This window comes from Monodon monoceros, unplaced genomic scaffold (genome assembly GCF_005190385.1).
Source record: "Monodon monoceros isolate NGI ecotype Baffin Bay Population unplaced genomic scaffold, NGI_Narwhal_1 Super_Scaffold_21, whole genome shotgun sequence".
Taxonomy (NCBI): domain Eukaryota; kingdom Metazoa; phylum Chordata; class Mammalia; order Artiodactyla; family Monodontidae; genus Monodon; species Monodon monoceros.
In genome coordinates this window covers 12,297,375-12,311,509 of record NW_021703778.1, presented here as the reverse complement: position 1 = coordinate 12,311,509, position 14,135 = coordinate 12,297,375, and the positions used below count along the sequence as shown (strand labels likewise).

Here is a 14,135-nt window from a genome sequence, read left to right as displayed (position 1 = left end):
CAAAAACGCTGTCCAAATACAAATTTCATGTTGTGAAATATTTCATAAATAGAAATCACACAGCAATGTTCCTATTGTGCTTTTCAGACTGGTTGAACACTCAGTTTATCACTGTGTGCGCCGCTGGGTGAAGCACGTGTGCTGTTCCCACCGAATGACACAGATTTCAAAAAATAAGTATGATTAATTAGATAAGGTAAATGACTGATGTAAAAACTTCCTGCAGCAAGCTCCCTGTTTGGTCATTTACACGTGGCCAAGATGACAAAACCCTTTAAAGACAATTTTTAAGAAGTCCAACTACCTCAATATAATAAAATACTTAAAGGAGAGAAACAGGAAAATGATAACCAGAGTGCATATAGGGAGAGTTAATCTACAATGAATAACACACCACATGGGGAGGTGATGGAAGGGAACATTCTTTATAATAGGATCATTATTAACAAAAGTGTATATGAGAGTAATAACGGTGAGCTAGAAAAATATATTTCCCTTTAAAATCGAGTCAATTCCTATGAAAATGTAAACTCCAGCTTATGTCATCTCTCCCCTCCCCCAGTCCAATTTTTACAATAAGTAAAAGTTACACATTAACTTCCGAGTCTCCCAGCTGACAAAATGTACTCTTAAGCTTCGGAAACATCTAGATAACAGTCATTACGGTCAGAAGGAGAGACTGTGACACTAGGAGAAAACCCTACTGAAATGACACCTTCTCAGAGACGCTGTCTGCCTTTGTCTCCCCTTCATGGTGTCTTTCCTGTAGGGGAAAACAGTGGTATTTCTGCCCCTTGTCGTTGGGACTTTGGAAGCTCAATTTTGATGGGTAAATTCGGGACTTTGGAGTTTCTAGTCTGCAATTCTAGGATCTAGTTAGGGTCCTGGGTTTGCTGTAGGGAAGGGGTTGCCCTGTCCCCGTCTCCAGCCCCACTCTGCAGTGCTCCCGCCATCATCTCAGAGCCTCAGACCACAGACCCCTGGCACACACCCTGATCTCAAGGCAGCTGACAGAGGTTTATGGAACAGGACACTGCCTCGGCCACAGACTCCCTAAGTCCCAAGCTTGGACTACAGCCCCTCGCCCAGTAAGGCTGGGCCCCCCACCCCAGGTCAGCAGGCAGCCCTGCATGCTCAGCCCCGGGGGCGGGGGGTTGCTTTTTGTTTTCTTGCTTTGTTGTGGGCCTCCTCCCCCCACCCACCCCCGCCAAATACTTCCCAGATCTGGATTCTAAAAATCTTACTTCTAGAGCCCACTCATTGGTCAGTCATGTGCCGCGTTCCCCAAATGTCCTTCTCTCCCTCAGGAAATTCCAGTTGTTGATACTTCCTAACTCTGCAAAGTGGAAGCGCTCTTAGAGAATGCTTTTTCTCAAGTCCTGGGGTTTCCTTCCAAGTGGAGTGGCTGCCACCAGTATTAACACCCCGGCCTCCCTCTACCTGCTGCTCTACTTCCCTCTTTCTCCTCCGAAAGGAGAGAAAGTGGTGGGTTCGAGTGGTGAGCCATCTGCCTGGTGAGTGAGCGAGAGAGGGCTATACCTTTTCCTGCCCCCGTTTGGAGCAAGGATGACACAGCGAGCATGATTCTGCTCTGTTCTCCTGCCCTGAGTGCTGGAGAGGTAGATTCCGCCCCCTGGGGGAGAAGGAGGGAGAACATGGGGACACGTAGAAACAAGACAAAAGAGTCTGGGAAACCAAAAGATTCTAGTGGACAGACTCTTTCCAGGAAGTGCTGTACCTTGACCATATGTGTCACCCATCAGCCTCTAATTTTTCTAAACGTCAACGTGGAAAAGGAGCTTTGACTGGTTGCACGATTCACAGGGCCCACAAGATAGATCGATTGTTCAGAGAAATGCAACTATTCCCATAACTAAGCTCAGAAGAAAGTTCGCCCCAGGATCATTTTAAAGGGAGATATTGGGTAACGCGGTGAGCTGTGTCTCTGCACAGTCCACACAATAAGCCAACATTGAGATGAACATCACAGACCTACTTCTTGATATGCCCTTTAATATAGACCAATGGCACCGCCGTAGGCCAGGTAGAAGCAACTCTGATTATCTGGGGGTAAGGAGGTTTCTAGCATATAATTCATGGACGTATGTCTCTGATAGCATGAGCTAGTCCATGGTTGATTCAGAATAGTGCATGAGCAGGGCTTCCCTGGTGGCGCAGTGGTTAAGAATCTGCCTACCAATGCACGGGACATGGGTTCGAGCCCTGGGTTTGCTGTAGGGAAGGGGTTGCCCTGTCCCTGTCTCCAACCCCACTCTGCAATGCTTCCGCATGGAGCAACTAAGCCCGTGCGCCACAACTACTAAGCCTGCACTCTAGAGCCCATGTGCTACAACTACTGAAGCCCGTGTGCCACAACTACTGAAGCCCGTGCACCACAACTACTGAAGCCCATGCACCTAAAGCCTGTGCTCCACAACAAGAGAAACCACCACAATGAGAAGCCCGCACACCGCAACGAAGAGTAGCCCCTGCTCACCACAACTAGAGAAAGTCGGTGTGCAGCAATGAAGACCCAACACGGCCAAAAATAAATAAATTAATTAATTAAAAAAAAAAGAATAGTCCATGAGCAAATGGACTTTCCAACTGCACATCTTTCAGGGAGTCTCCAGGAAGCCTCTGACAGATACTGGGCAGTCATGAGTTAGAGATTATACACGCTAGAAAGCGCTTGGAATGTGGCTTCTCTGTGTTGCTAATTTAATAGAGATCCACGAAGCCATGGTGACTAAGCCAAATAAACCACCACACTCAGGACAACGGTGGCATCCTCCTGGATAAGATAAGGGGCCTGATGAGGACGCATCGGTGAGGGGAAGAGAAGCCAGAGCCCCCTGCCCAGATGCACGCAGAGGGAGTAGGGGGAATCGGGTGTCTGAGACTGTTTGCAGGTGAAGGTGTCCCGGGGTGTGGTCCTGTGAGTGGGTCTTACCGTAGGCTGCTCTTCCTTTGAAGCCTTCTTTGGACTCTTGACTCTTTTGGTCTTAGAAAGCAATGAAATGGTGAAGGAAGAATGTGGCCTCAGAGCGCCTGCACTCCCGGGCTGTGAGGGCCACGGGGACAAGGTGGTTTCTTTCCCCTTGATGGCCCTGGGGCTCTGGCACAGAAAAAGAGCCAGCTCTGTTATTCCCACTATACATGCCTCCGATTCGCCTCCCTCTCTTTTCCTCCCTTGTCCTCCTCTCCTGAGCTAGAATCGCAGTCCCGAAGGGCCCGGATCTACTCTTGCTCCCTGTCCCACCATCCCCGGTCCCCCAGCGCCCCCACTCCTGCCTGATTTCATTTGCAGGTGAGGCCCAATTTTCCATTCCTCCCACTGATGCTCGTGTGCTAAGAAAAACATACCAAGAGATCAGTGTTTTCTGGAAGCACCTGGAAAGGTGGGGTCTTGGTGGAGTGGGGTGAGGTCGTAGCTTGAGGTGGGTGTCGTATTTGTACAGAGGTGGAGGTGGGCGTCGGGGGCCGCAGGCAGGAGCGACGGGACAGGAGTCTGAAGGGCCAGGGCATTGAGCCCGGGGGTTGGGACGCCAGTGACACCTTCCACTCTCACTCCCTCCTCACTGCTCTCACCCACCAGTCCCTCATCTCCCATGCACACGTCTTGCCTCACTTTTAAGTGTTTTCTCCTTCAAACTTGGATGTGGGAAAGTGAAAAGCCTCGGGATGGTGTGTATAGGTTCTTCAAGCCAGATGCCCAAATAAGAAATGAACAGAGTAAAAGAAAAAAAAAAAAAAAAAAAAAAAGAACTTAAATGCAAACCTTGGCGACTATGGCATCAAACTTTCTTCTCATTTCAAGGTCCCCTTTCTGTTTATTAACCTGTGAAATTAAAGACCCATGTCATTTGTTATCATTTGCAAAGATTAAGAAAGAGAATTTCTGGTAAACTTCTTAAGCAATGAAAGAGTGGCATTTTAAACCATTTCACTGCCCAAACTATTATAGGAATATAAATTATAATACTGAATGTAAATTAGAAGAGAAAATAAATTTGCACCCAGAAAAAAAGTACTTTATAATAGAGATTATAGGAAAACATGCAATTGTTTGCTTATGTGTATTTATTTTATTAACATTATTGTGTACCAGGCACTGCACTAGACCCTTAGAATAAATAACACATAAACCTTGCCATCAAGCATTTAGGTTCTAGCAGAAAATGGGTTTCTAAAATGCTCCAATTAGGGAATTCCCTGGGCATCTAGTGGTTAGGACTCTGAGCTTCCACTGTTGGGGGCAGGGGGTGGGTTCAATCCCTGGTGGGGGAACTAAGATTCCCACAAGCCATGAGGCTGGGAAAAAAATTAATTAAATGCTTCAATTAAAAAAATTTTTTTATATATACCAAAAAAGGAAGCAGTGCAAATGTTAGTTAGAAATAATAAAAATATGACCATCCGACTTGAGGAAGAGAACAATAGCTACAGTGTTGAATCTCCCTGTGTAATTGTAAGTGTCCCATGACCACCACCCTCCCAACCAGGTAATCACTATTCTGAATTTTGTGCTCGGGATTCCCTTTTATTTTTTTGATAATTTTTTGTCGCTTTTATAGGCTTATCTTTTTACCCCATTGGTATCCTTAAACAATATACAAATTTAGTTTTGCTTATTTTTAAACCTTGTTTAAAAATCATAATGTATGTGTTCTTCCTCAACTTGTTTGTTCCATAGTTTCTGAAATTAACCCATGTTGATACTGGAAGCGGTTCATTCATATTGGCTGCTGTATTCAAGTGTATGAGTAGAGCATAATTTATTAATCCATTCGCTGTCAATGAACATTTGGGAAATTCTAATTTCTTTTATACATAATACGGCTTTGAATATTCCTGTACCTGTTCCCCCAGGCACATGTGCTAGGGATCTTCTGTGTGACATTATATGCCTAGGAGCGGAACTTTGGGGCATATGTTAAGAGAATGATCAGCTTCAGAAGATAACCCAGATTTGTTTTCCAAAGTTTTTGTAACAATATACATAGTCCCCAGCAGTTTATGAGAATTCTCTACTCCACATTCTCACCAACACTTGGTACTTTTATACTATTAATGAAATCAAGCACATTTTCAATCAATGTTCATTGGCCATTGAGTTTCCTCTTTTGTGAAGGGCCTGTTAAAAACTTTTGCCCATTTTTCTATTGGGTGGTTTTTTTCTTATTGATTTGAAGGAGTTATTCACGTATTCCTGAAAACAGCTTTGTGAATACATAAATGGTGTGAATATCTTTGCCAAATTGGTGGCTAGATTTTAAACTTTCTTTGAGGGGGTCTTCTGATGAAAAGGGGCCCTTAATTTTTGTGGGGTTGAAATTTTTAACTTCCCTTTTATGCTTTATTTTGTGTCTTGTTTAGGCAATAATCTCTACTTGGAGTTCATATGATTTGTTCCCTAGAATTTTAAAAGACTGTTTTCCCTTTATATTTGAATACTTAATCTATACAAAATGGATATGTATCATGTGAGGTAGGGAGCCAGTTTCATTTTATGCAATTGTTGAATCAATTGTTAAGCATCTTTAGTGAAAATTCCACCCTATTTACATTGATCTGTGATACTGATATATATTATTTACGTATGTCTGGTTCTGCTCTGGGTTCTCTATTTTCTCCCAATGGTCTACCCCTGGCCCAGTACCATGATGTCCTAATTACCTTAAATTTATATTAATAGCTTACAGAAGAAATCGCTCCCTACTCCATCATGTCATTATTTCACTTTGTTTCCTAGTTATTCTTGACCCTTGTTCTTCCATATTAATTTTAAAATAAGCTTGTCAATTCCATGAAAAACCTTGTAGTAATTTTGGTTGGAATTTTATTGAATATAGAGATCAGCTTGGTGAGAACTATTATCTCTAAGATAATCTAGTTTGCCTATGGCGACTAAGTTATGGCTCTCCATTTATTTAGTTTTTGTAATCCCCTTAAGTTTTTTTTTAAGTCTTTATTAATCCCAGTCAATAATTTTTTTAAGTCTTTATTGAATTTGGTAATATTGCTTCTGTTTTATGTTTTGGCTTTTTGGCCGCGAGGCATGTGGGATCTTAGCTCCCCAGCCAGGGATCAAACCCGCACCCCTTGCATTGGAAGGCGAAGTCTTAACCACTGGACCGCCAGGGAAGTCCCAATAGGTTTTATAATTATTTTCCATGGAGATTTTTACAAATTTTTATGAGATTTATTTATGAGCCCTTTATAAACTTTGCTATTTAATTATAAATTTTTATAAATTATAATTTCTCCTAATTTTTGATTGAGAAATCCAATTGATTTTAGAATGCTGATCTTCTATCCAGCGATCTTGTTAATTTAAATAATTTGTCTTTAAGTGTTTTGCGAGGTTGGCTAAGTGGACAATTGCATCCTCTCTGAATAATAACAGTCTTGTTGTTTTCCATTATACTCCTCACACCTCTTGCTGTCTTTTTTTCTTATTCTACTACACTGGCCAGAATTTCCAAAATAACTAAAAAAATGGTATTAGGCAACCTTACCTTGTACTGATTTTAAAGAGAATGCTTCCTGTGTTTCACCAAGAAGTCTGTTTGCTGTAGGTTTTACTCTTTAGCAAGGTAAAGAACTTCCTCCTACTTCTCATGGGACAGCGGTGTGTATGTGCACACCTGTGTGTGCATAAGATTGGATGTTATTTTTTCTCAAAGAATTTGCATCAACTCAGAATATCATATAATTTTTCTCCTGTAATCTGATTGTGTGGGGAATTACATTAATAGCTTTTGCCCAAATCCTTTTAAAACTTGATGCATTCTTTTGAATGTTGCAGCTTGAGCCTAATATTGTTTGTGAGATTCATCCATATTGTTACCTGTCACTCTAAGTTATTCCACAACTAATTTAATTTACTCTAGGTTAGATGGACATTTGAATTGTTTCCAATTTGGGGCTATTACCAACAATGCTGCCCTGAACATTCTTGAAAACGTCTCTCTTTTGTGAGTCATTCTAAGGTATCCTCATCTTAAACAATAGTAGAAAATTTGCCAAACAATTGTCAAAATTAGTTCTACTACCTTTTGAGAGTTATGAAAGTTCCCATTGCTTCACAACTTTGCCAACACTTAGTACTGTAAGCCTTTTAGTTTTGTTTTTAAACAATCAATCTGGTGTGAGCAATACTGTTTCTTTATGGTTTTACTCTGTTTCACTTATTGTTGAGGAGATTGGATATATTTTTGTAGCTTCCTCATCTGAATTCCCACTTTTCAACTCTTTGCCTATGTTTCTAGTGGATAGTATGTCTTTTATTAAATTGATTTTAGGGCATATTTATATTTTGGGGATATTTGTATTTTTAATTAAATTTTTAATCAATTTTAATTAATTTTTAAATCAATTTTTAATTAAAAATTGATTTTAGGGCATATTTATATTTAGGGCATATTTATATTTTGTCAACTCTATGACGTGTGAAATCATCACTACAGTCAAGATAATGAACATACCCACCACTCCCAAAAGTTTCCTTATGCCTCTTTGTAAGCCAATCCTGCCTCATCACCAGGCAACCATTGATCTGCTTTCTGTCACTATACATTAGTTTGCATTTACGAGAATTTAAAGTAAGCTGAACCGTACAAAGGTATTCTTTATTTTGTCTGGCTTCTTTCACTCAACATAATATTTCTGAGATTCATCCTTGTTGCTGTGTATAAGAACGATCCATTTCTTTTTATCTCTGAGTAGTATTCCACTGGGTAGATAAGGTACAACTTATTTACCCATTCACCTATTAATAGACATCAGGGTTATTTCTCCTACGAACATTTACATACAAGTCTTTGTGTGAATATACATTTTTACTTACCTCAGATAAATACTTAGGAGTGGAATAGCCAGATCACATGATAAGTATAGATATAAATTTTTTAAAGTATTTAAATATTTTCTAAAGTGGTTGGATATTTTACATTCTCACCAGCAGTAAATGAGAGTTCTAGGTGTTCCTCACTTTTGACAACACTTGATGCGGTCAGATTTTGACATTTTAGTCAGTGTAGTGAGTATATAGTGAGTGATAATACCTCACTGAGATTTTAATTTGTATTTCCCTAAAGAGTAATGATGCTGAGCATCTGTTCATGTCATAGTTCGCCACCCATACGTCTTCTTTAGTGAAGTGTCTGTTCAGATTGTTTGCCCATTTAAAAAATTGGGCTGTTGACAGTGTTACTGAATTGTAAGACCATTTTATGTATTCTAGATGCAAATCTTTTGTTAGGTATGTTTTGCAAATATTTTTTCCAACTCTGTAGCTTGCCTTTTCAGTTTTCTTTTAACATTCTGAAGAGCAAAGGTTTTTAATTTTGATGAAATGCAGTTTACACTATTTAAAGAAATCTCTGCCAAACCTGATGTCACTAAGATCCTTTCTTGTGCCTTATTCTATTAATTTGTGGGTTTAGCTATTACATTTAGATTTATGATTCATCTCAAGTAAATTTTTATATGAGGTATGAGGCAAGGGTTGAGGATCATTCTTTGCCTATAGCTATCCATTTATTCCAGCATCACTTGTTGAAAGGATCATCCTTTCCTGCTTGAATTGCCTTGGCACCTTTGTCAGAAATCAGTTCATCATATATGACCCAAAGGGTCTACTTCTTGGCTTTCTATTCTATTCCATCAATCTATGTGTTTATCCATATGCCAATATCACTTTATCTTGACTACTGTGCCTTTAAAGTAAGTGCTGAGTTCAGGTTGTGTGAGTGCTTTCTCCAGCTTGTTCTTTTTCAAAATTGTTTTAACTATTCAAGGTCCATGAATTTCCATATACATTGTAGAGGAGCTTGTTGATTAAAAAAAAAAAACCTGCTGGGATTTTGATTGGGATTGTGTTGTATCTATAAATCAATTTAGAGATAACTGACAGATTAATAACATGCATCTTCTGAATCACAAACACAGTATGTTTCTCCATCTAGTTAAGTCTTCGGTTTCTCTCAGCAGTGTTTTGTATGGTTTTGTACATTTTCTCAAATAAATAAATCCTCAAATAAATTTTGTCAAATTTATCCATAACCATTTCATATTTTTATGTTATCGCAACTGGAGTTTTTTAAAATTTCAATTTTTGATTGTTCATTGTTAGTACACAGAAATGCATTATTTTGATCTTTGTAACCTTGCTAAATTCACTTATTAATTCTAGTAGTTTTTTTGTAGATTCCTTAGAATTTCCTATATAAATGATCACGGTTATCTGGGAATAAAAACAGTTCTATTTTTTCCTTTCTAATCTGGATGCCATTTATTTCTTTTTCTTGCATATTATACTGGCTAGGACCTAAAAAACAATGTCTAGTGGAAGTGATAAGAACAGAGAGTCTTGTCGCATTTTCTGATCCTAGACTTAAAACATTTAGGCTTTCACTATCAAATGTACTAATGGTTATGTTTTGTAGGTGCCCATTATAAGCTTTAGAAGGTTTCCTTCTATTCCCAGTTTGCTGAGAGCTTTTATCGTAAATGTATATTGGACTTTCTCAAATGCTTTTTCTACATCTATCTGCCCCCTGGCTCCAACGTTTTACATTTTTCCCACATGCAAAATACATTCATCCTCATCCAAGGCCTCAAAAAATCTCATTCTATAACGGCATCTGCTTGAAGTCAGGATCTCATTACTTAAATCAGGTTTAGGTGCAGTTGAGCCTCCTTGAATAAGTCTATCTTGATTGGAAGACCCAGGAACTAAAGAGACAAGTTATCTGACCCCACAGCCAACATACCATGGTGGGACATAGGATAACCACTAAAGACCCTCCCCTTGGGTCATGGATTTATCTATTCCCACTGGAAATGTGTGATGGTTCCTAGGCACAGAAATTCAGACATGTATTTTATTAGAGTAAATGTCTGGGTTACCAAAATATCAGTTTTCTAGCTGAATGGCCAAATGCTGGCATGTTACAGGTAATAGAACTGGACAGACTTGAGGCATGGCTCAGAGGGAACTCAGGCAACAAGGAAACCAGTAACGGAATCAAAGCCCACTGCAAAGATAACTCAGTGCTGTGCCCTCAGAATGAGGGGCTAGAACAACCTTTGTAACTCCTTTCTATCTCAAGTCTGGATTGTTCCTAGAAATAAGGTGCACTGGGATGAAGTAGATAGAAAATTAGTTAAGGGTAAGAGTTCAATTATGGTAGTTTTCTGATAAGGACCCTCTTTTTTGTTAGCTTCACGATCAATGGAAGTCAGGTTACAAAATCTACATATAAAAATCAGTAGCATTTCTATACACTAACAACGAATTATCTGTGAGAGTAAAAAGAAAATGATCCCATTTACAATATAACTAAAAGCAATAAAATATTTAGGGATAAATGTAACGAAGAGGGTGAAAAATCTCTACACTGAAAACTACAAGACACTGATGAAATAAATCAAAGAACATACAAATAAATGGAAAGAAACTTCATGTTCATGGATTGGGAGAATTAATATTGTTAAAATGTCCATACTACTCAAAGCCATCTATAGAGTCAATATAATCCCTATCAAGATTCCAGCGGCACTTTTTACAGAAGTAGAAAAACAATCCTAAAAATTATATGGAGCCACAAAGTCCCCCAAAAACCAAAGCAATCCTGAGAAAGAAGAATAAAGCTGGAGGAATCATACGTCCTGATTTCAAACTATATTATAAACCTATAGAGTCAAAACAGTATGGTACTAGCATTAAAAACAGAGACATAGACCAATGGAACAGAATCAAGAATATGGTCAACTAATATTTGACATGGCAGCCAAGAATACTCAATGGAGAAAAGACAGTCTCTTCAATAAATGGTGATGGGAAAATTGAACAGTCACATATAAAAGAATGAAACTAGACCCCTATCTTACACCACTCATAAAATTAACCCAGAATGGATGAGGGACTTAAATGTAAGACAGGAAACCATAAAACTAGACGAAAACATAGGGAAAAAGCTTCTTGACATGGGTCTTGACAATGATTTTTTTTTTGGATATGACACCTAAAGCACAAGTAACAAAATAAAAAATAAACAATTTGGGACTGCGTCAAACTAAAAAACTTCTGCACAGCAAAAGAAATAATCAACAAAATGAAAAGGCAACCTACAGAATGGGAGAAAATATATGGAAATCATATATGTGATAAGGGGTTAATATCCAAAATACATAATGATCTCATAAAACTCAATAGCAAAACCCCAAATAATCCAATTAAAAAATGGGCAGATGATCTGAGTAGACATTTTTCCAAAGATGATGTTCAAATGGCCAACAGATACATGAAAAGGTGCTCAACATCATTAATCCCTGGGAAAATACAAATCAAAACCACAATGAGAGATCACCTCCCACTTGTTAGAATGGGTTGTCACTGAAAAGACAAGAGGTAACAAGTGTTGTCAAGGATGTGGAGAAAAAGGAACCCTTGTGCACTTGTTGGTGGGAATGTAAATTGGTGCAGCCGGTATGTAAAACAATACACAGGTTTCTCAAAAAATTAAAAATGGAACTACCATATGATTCCACTTTTGGGTATTTATCCAAAGGAATCAAAACACTATCTTGAAAAGATATATGCATCCCATGTTCGTTGAAGCGTTATTTACAATAGCCAAGACATGAAAGCAACCTAAAAGTCCATCAATGGATGAATGGATAAAGAAGATGTGGTATATTTATACAATGGAATATGATTCAGCCATAAAAAAGAAGGCAATCTTGCCATTTGAGACAACATGGATGGACCTGGAGGGCATTATGCTAAGTGAAATAAGTCAGATAGACAAAGACAAATACTGTATGATCTCATATATGTGGAATCTTAAAAAACAACAATAACAATAACAAAAAACTCATGGATACAGAAAACAGGTTGGTGGTTGCCTGAGGCAGGGGGTAGAGGTGGGACCAAAATGGGTGAAGGTAGTCAAAAGGTACAAACTTCCAGTTATAAGATAAGTAAGTCCTGGGGACGTAATGTACAGCATAGTGACTGTAGTTAACAACACTGTATTGTATATTTGAAAGCTGCTAAGAGACTAAATCTTAAAAGTTCCCATGATACGAAAAAAATTATGACGGGCTTTCCCTGGAGGTCCAATGGTTAGGAATCCACGCTTTCACTGCCGCAAGCTGTGTTGCACAGCCAAAAGGAAAAAGAAAAAAATCTGTGTAACTTCACGTGATGATGGGTATTAAGTAACTAGACATATTGTAGTGATGATTTTGCAATATATGCATGTATCAAATCAATCATTATGCTGTATACCTGAAACTAATACGATGTTATATGGCAATTATATTTCAATTTGACCAAAAAAAAAAAAAGGATAAATGAAAGCCACCAAGCATAGGAATCACAGAAGGATTCAAAATTATTTCATATGCTTCTCCTAAAACTAACTAAGGGTACATCGTTCCATACTTTATTGCTTACCTATACTTACTGATCCTGCCTTTTTACTACAACCTCTTTGACTTTTTAAACTAGGCTCTTAATAGGCCAGAAAATAAACTGTATTGAAAACAGTAATAGACAAGCATGGAACAAAAACCCTTCAGGGAGCACGTCTTTTAATTTTTACAAAGTGACTCTGGTCAACCCCACCTTCTTCCACTCCTCCATCTGGCCACAATCACAAATCTCCATTTCTGGAAAAAAGCACTGTAGCAACAAAGAAAGCCCTAATAGCCACAAAGCCAGCCTCCCTTCCAAGTGAATAACAGAATCCCTTGGTGGGGGGAAGGGGGTGCCAAATAGTGATCTTGTTGGGCCCAAAGTTATGCCATGGAAACCCAGTCCTAAGAAGAACCTTAAGTACACTCCTTCTACCGAAAATATGAGCCTCCAGACCAGCTCTGAACACGCTGAAGGCTCTTGTGCTGTCGCGAGGTTTGCGACGCAAGATCTTGCTGCTTGGCAACAAGCGTGGCGCTCAACTTCTAAACAGCAAAATAAAACATGATTGGTTCCCCATGGGCAATATAATAGCACCAGTTAACCGCTTACAGTTCAAATAGAGCGGCAAAGTAATTCACAAACTGTGGAGTCCGTTCCTAGCATAGGCACGAACTCTCTGATGGAGTAGTTTAATTTCTTCTCTGATACTGCTAACAAACTGACAGTTTAACATCTGCTTCCCACTCTATAAAAACACTTTGTATTTTAATGACAATGTGCACATTTCGTTGTTTGTTTTCAGAAGCAACTCCTGGACTGGGGGGAATGACAGAAGAGGAAGGGGGTGGGGCAGAAATCGACCACGTATACTCAGTTCATGGAGATGACTTTTATACGCCAGGGGTTTGAAAGTAAAGAGTTCAAAATAACACATTTGTTAACACATGGTTTCTGTGGATAGCTAACCATAATTTTTTTCCTGGCCTGCATTCCCAAGTTGGTTTCATAGAAGGCTTTATTGTAGTCCCAGAGCATTGTTTTGCATTAATTTCTATGACAAGGCACCCAAAACACATGGTGCTGAGAGTAACAAAACAGAGTTAGGGAAACAGTCATGACTTGGCACAAAGTGTGACAAGCTGTAAAAAAGGGAATGTTTCAATATCTGAAGTGGTGTTGATTTCCTATGAACAACCTTTTCTCTTCTAAACAGTATCATATTCTTTTCAAGCACATTTAGAACGCAAGTCAAGCTGTGTTTTATTTTTGATTATAATAAACACAGTCAGTTTACTGTAACAAAGACATAGTAGTGGTGATCAGTTGAAAGCCAAAGTACGACACCATGAGCTGGACGGGGGTGAAGTCGGGGAGCCTGGGGTGGGCGGGCGGGTAGTCAACTGATAAAATAAAAGACCAGCCGTCTGGAAAGTTCACTTAAAAGAACATAAAAAGGCAGTGTTTTCTTATGAGACTAACACAGAATGCCAAAATATCTGGCTGGGCTCTTTTTTTTTGTCACTTATGGCAATTTGTAACTAAAAATAGTAAATCCTTCAAAATACTGGGCTCTCATATTTGTTTTTTTTAATCCCTATAATAAAATACAAAAATTTTGTACACTGCTTTAAATTGTAATACTCTTTCTTGTATAAGACTCTTCTACATAGTAAGTATATTTATTAAAGAACTACTCAAATTG

General features: G+C 38.9%; 1 protein-coding gene across 1 annotated transcript in view; it reads right to left on the bottom strand.

The window, feature by feature from the left end:
- The window catches only part of CUNH10orf67 (chromosome unknown C10orf67 homolog), a 116,501-nt gene that overhangs the window by 34,650 nt on the left and 67,716 nt on the right, over positions 1-14,135 (bottom strand). The window contains 2 exon segments of the mRNA XM_029237056.1: positions 2,954-3,118; positions 3,782-3,841. Of these exon segments, the coding sequence (XP_029092889.1) occupies positions 2,954-3,118; positions 3,782-3,841 (225 nt within the window).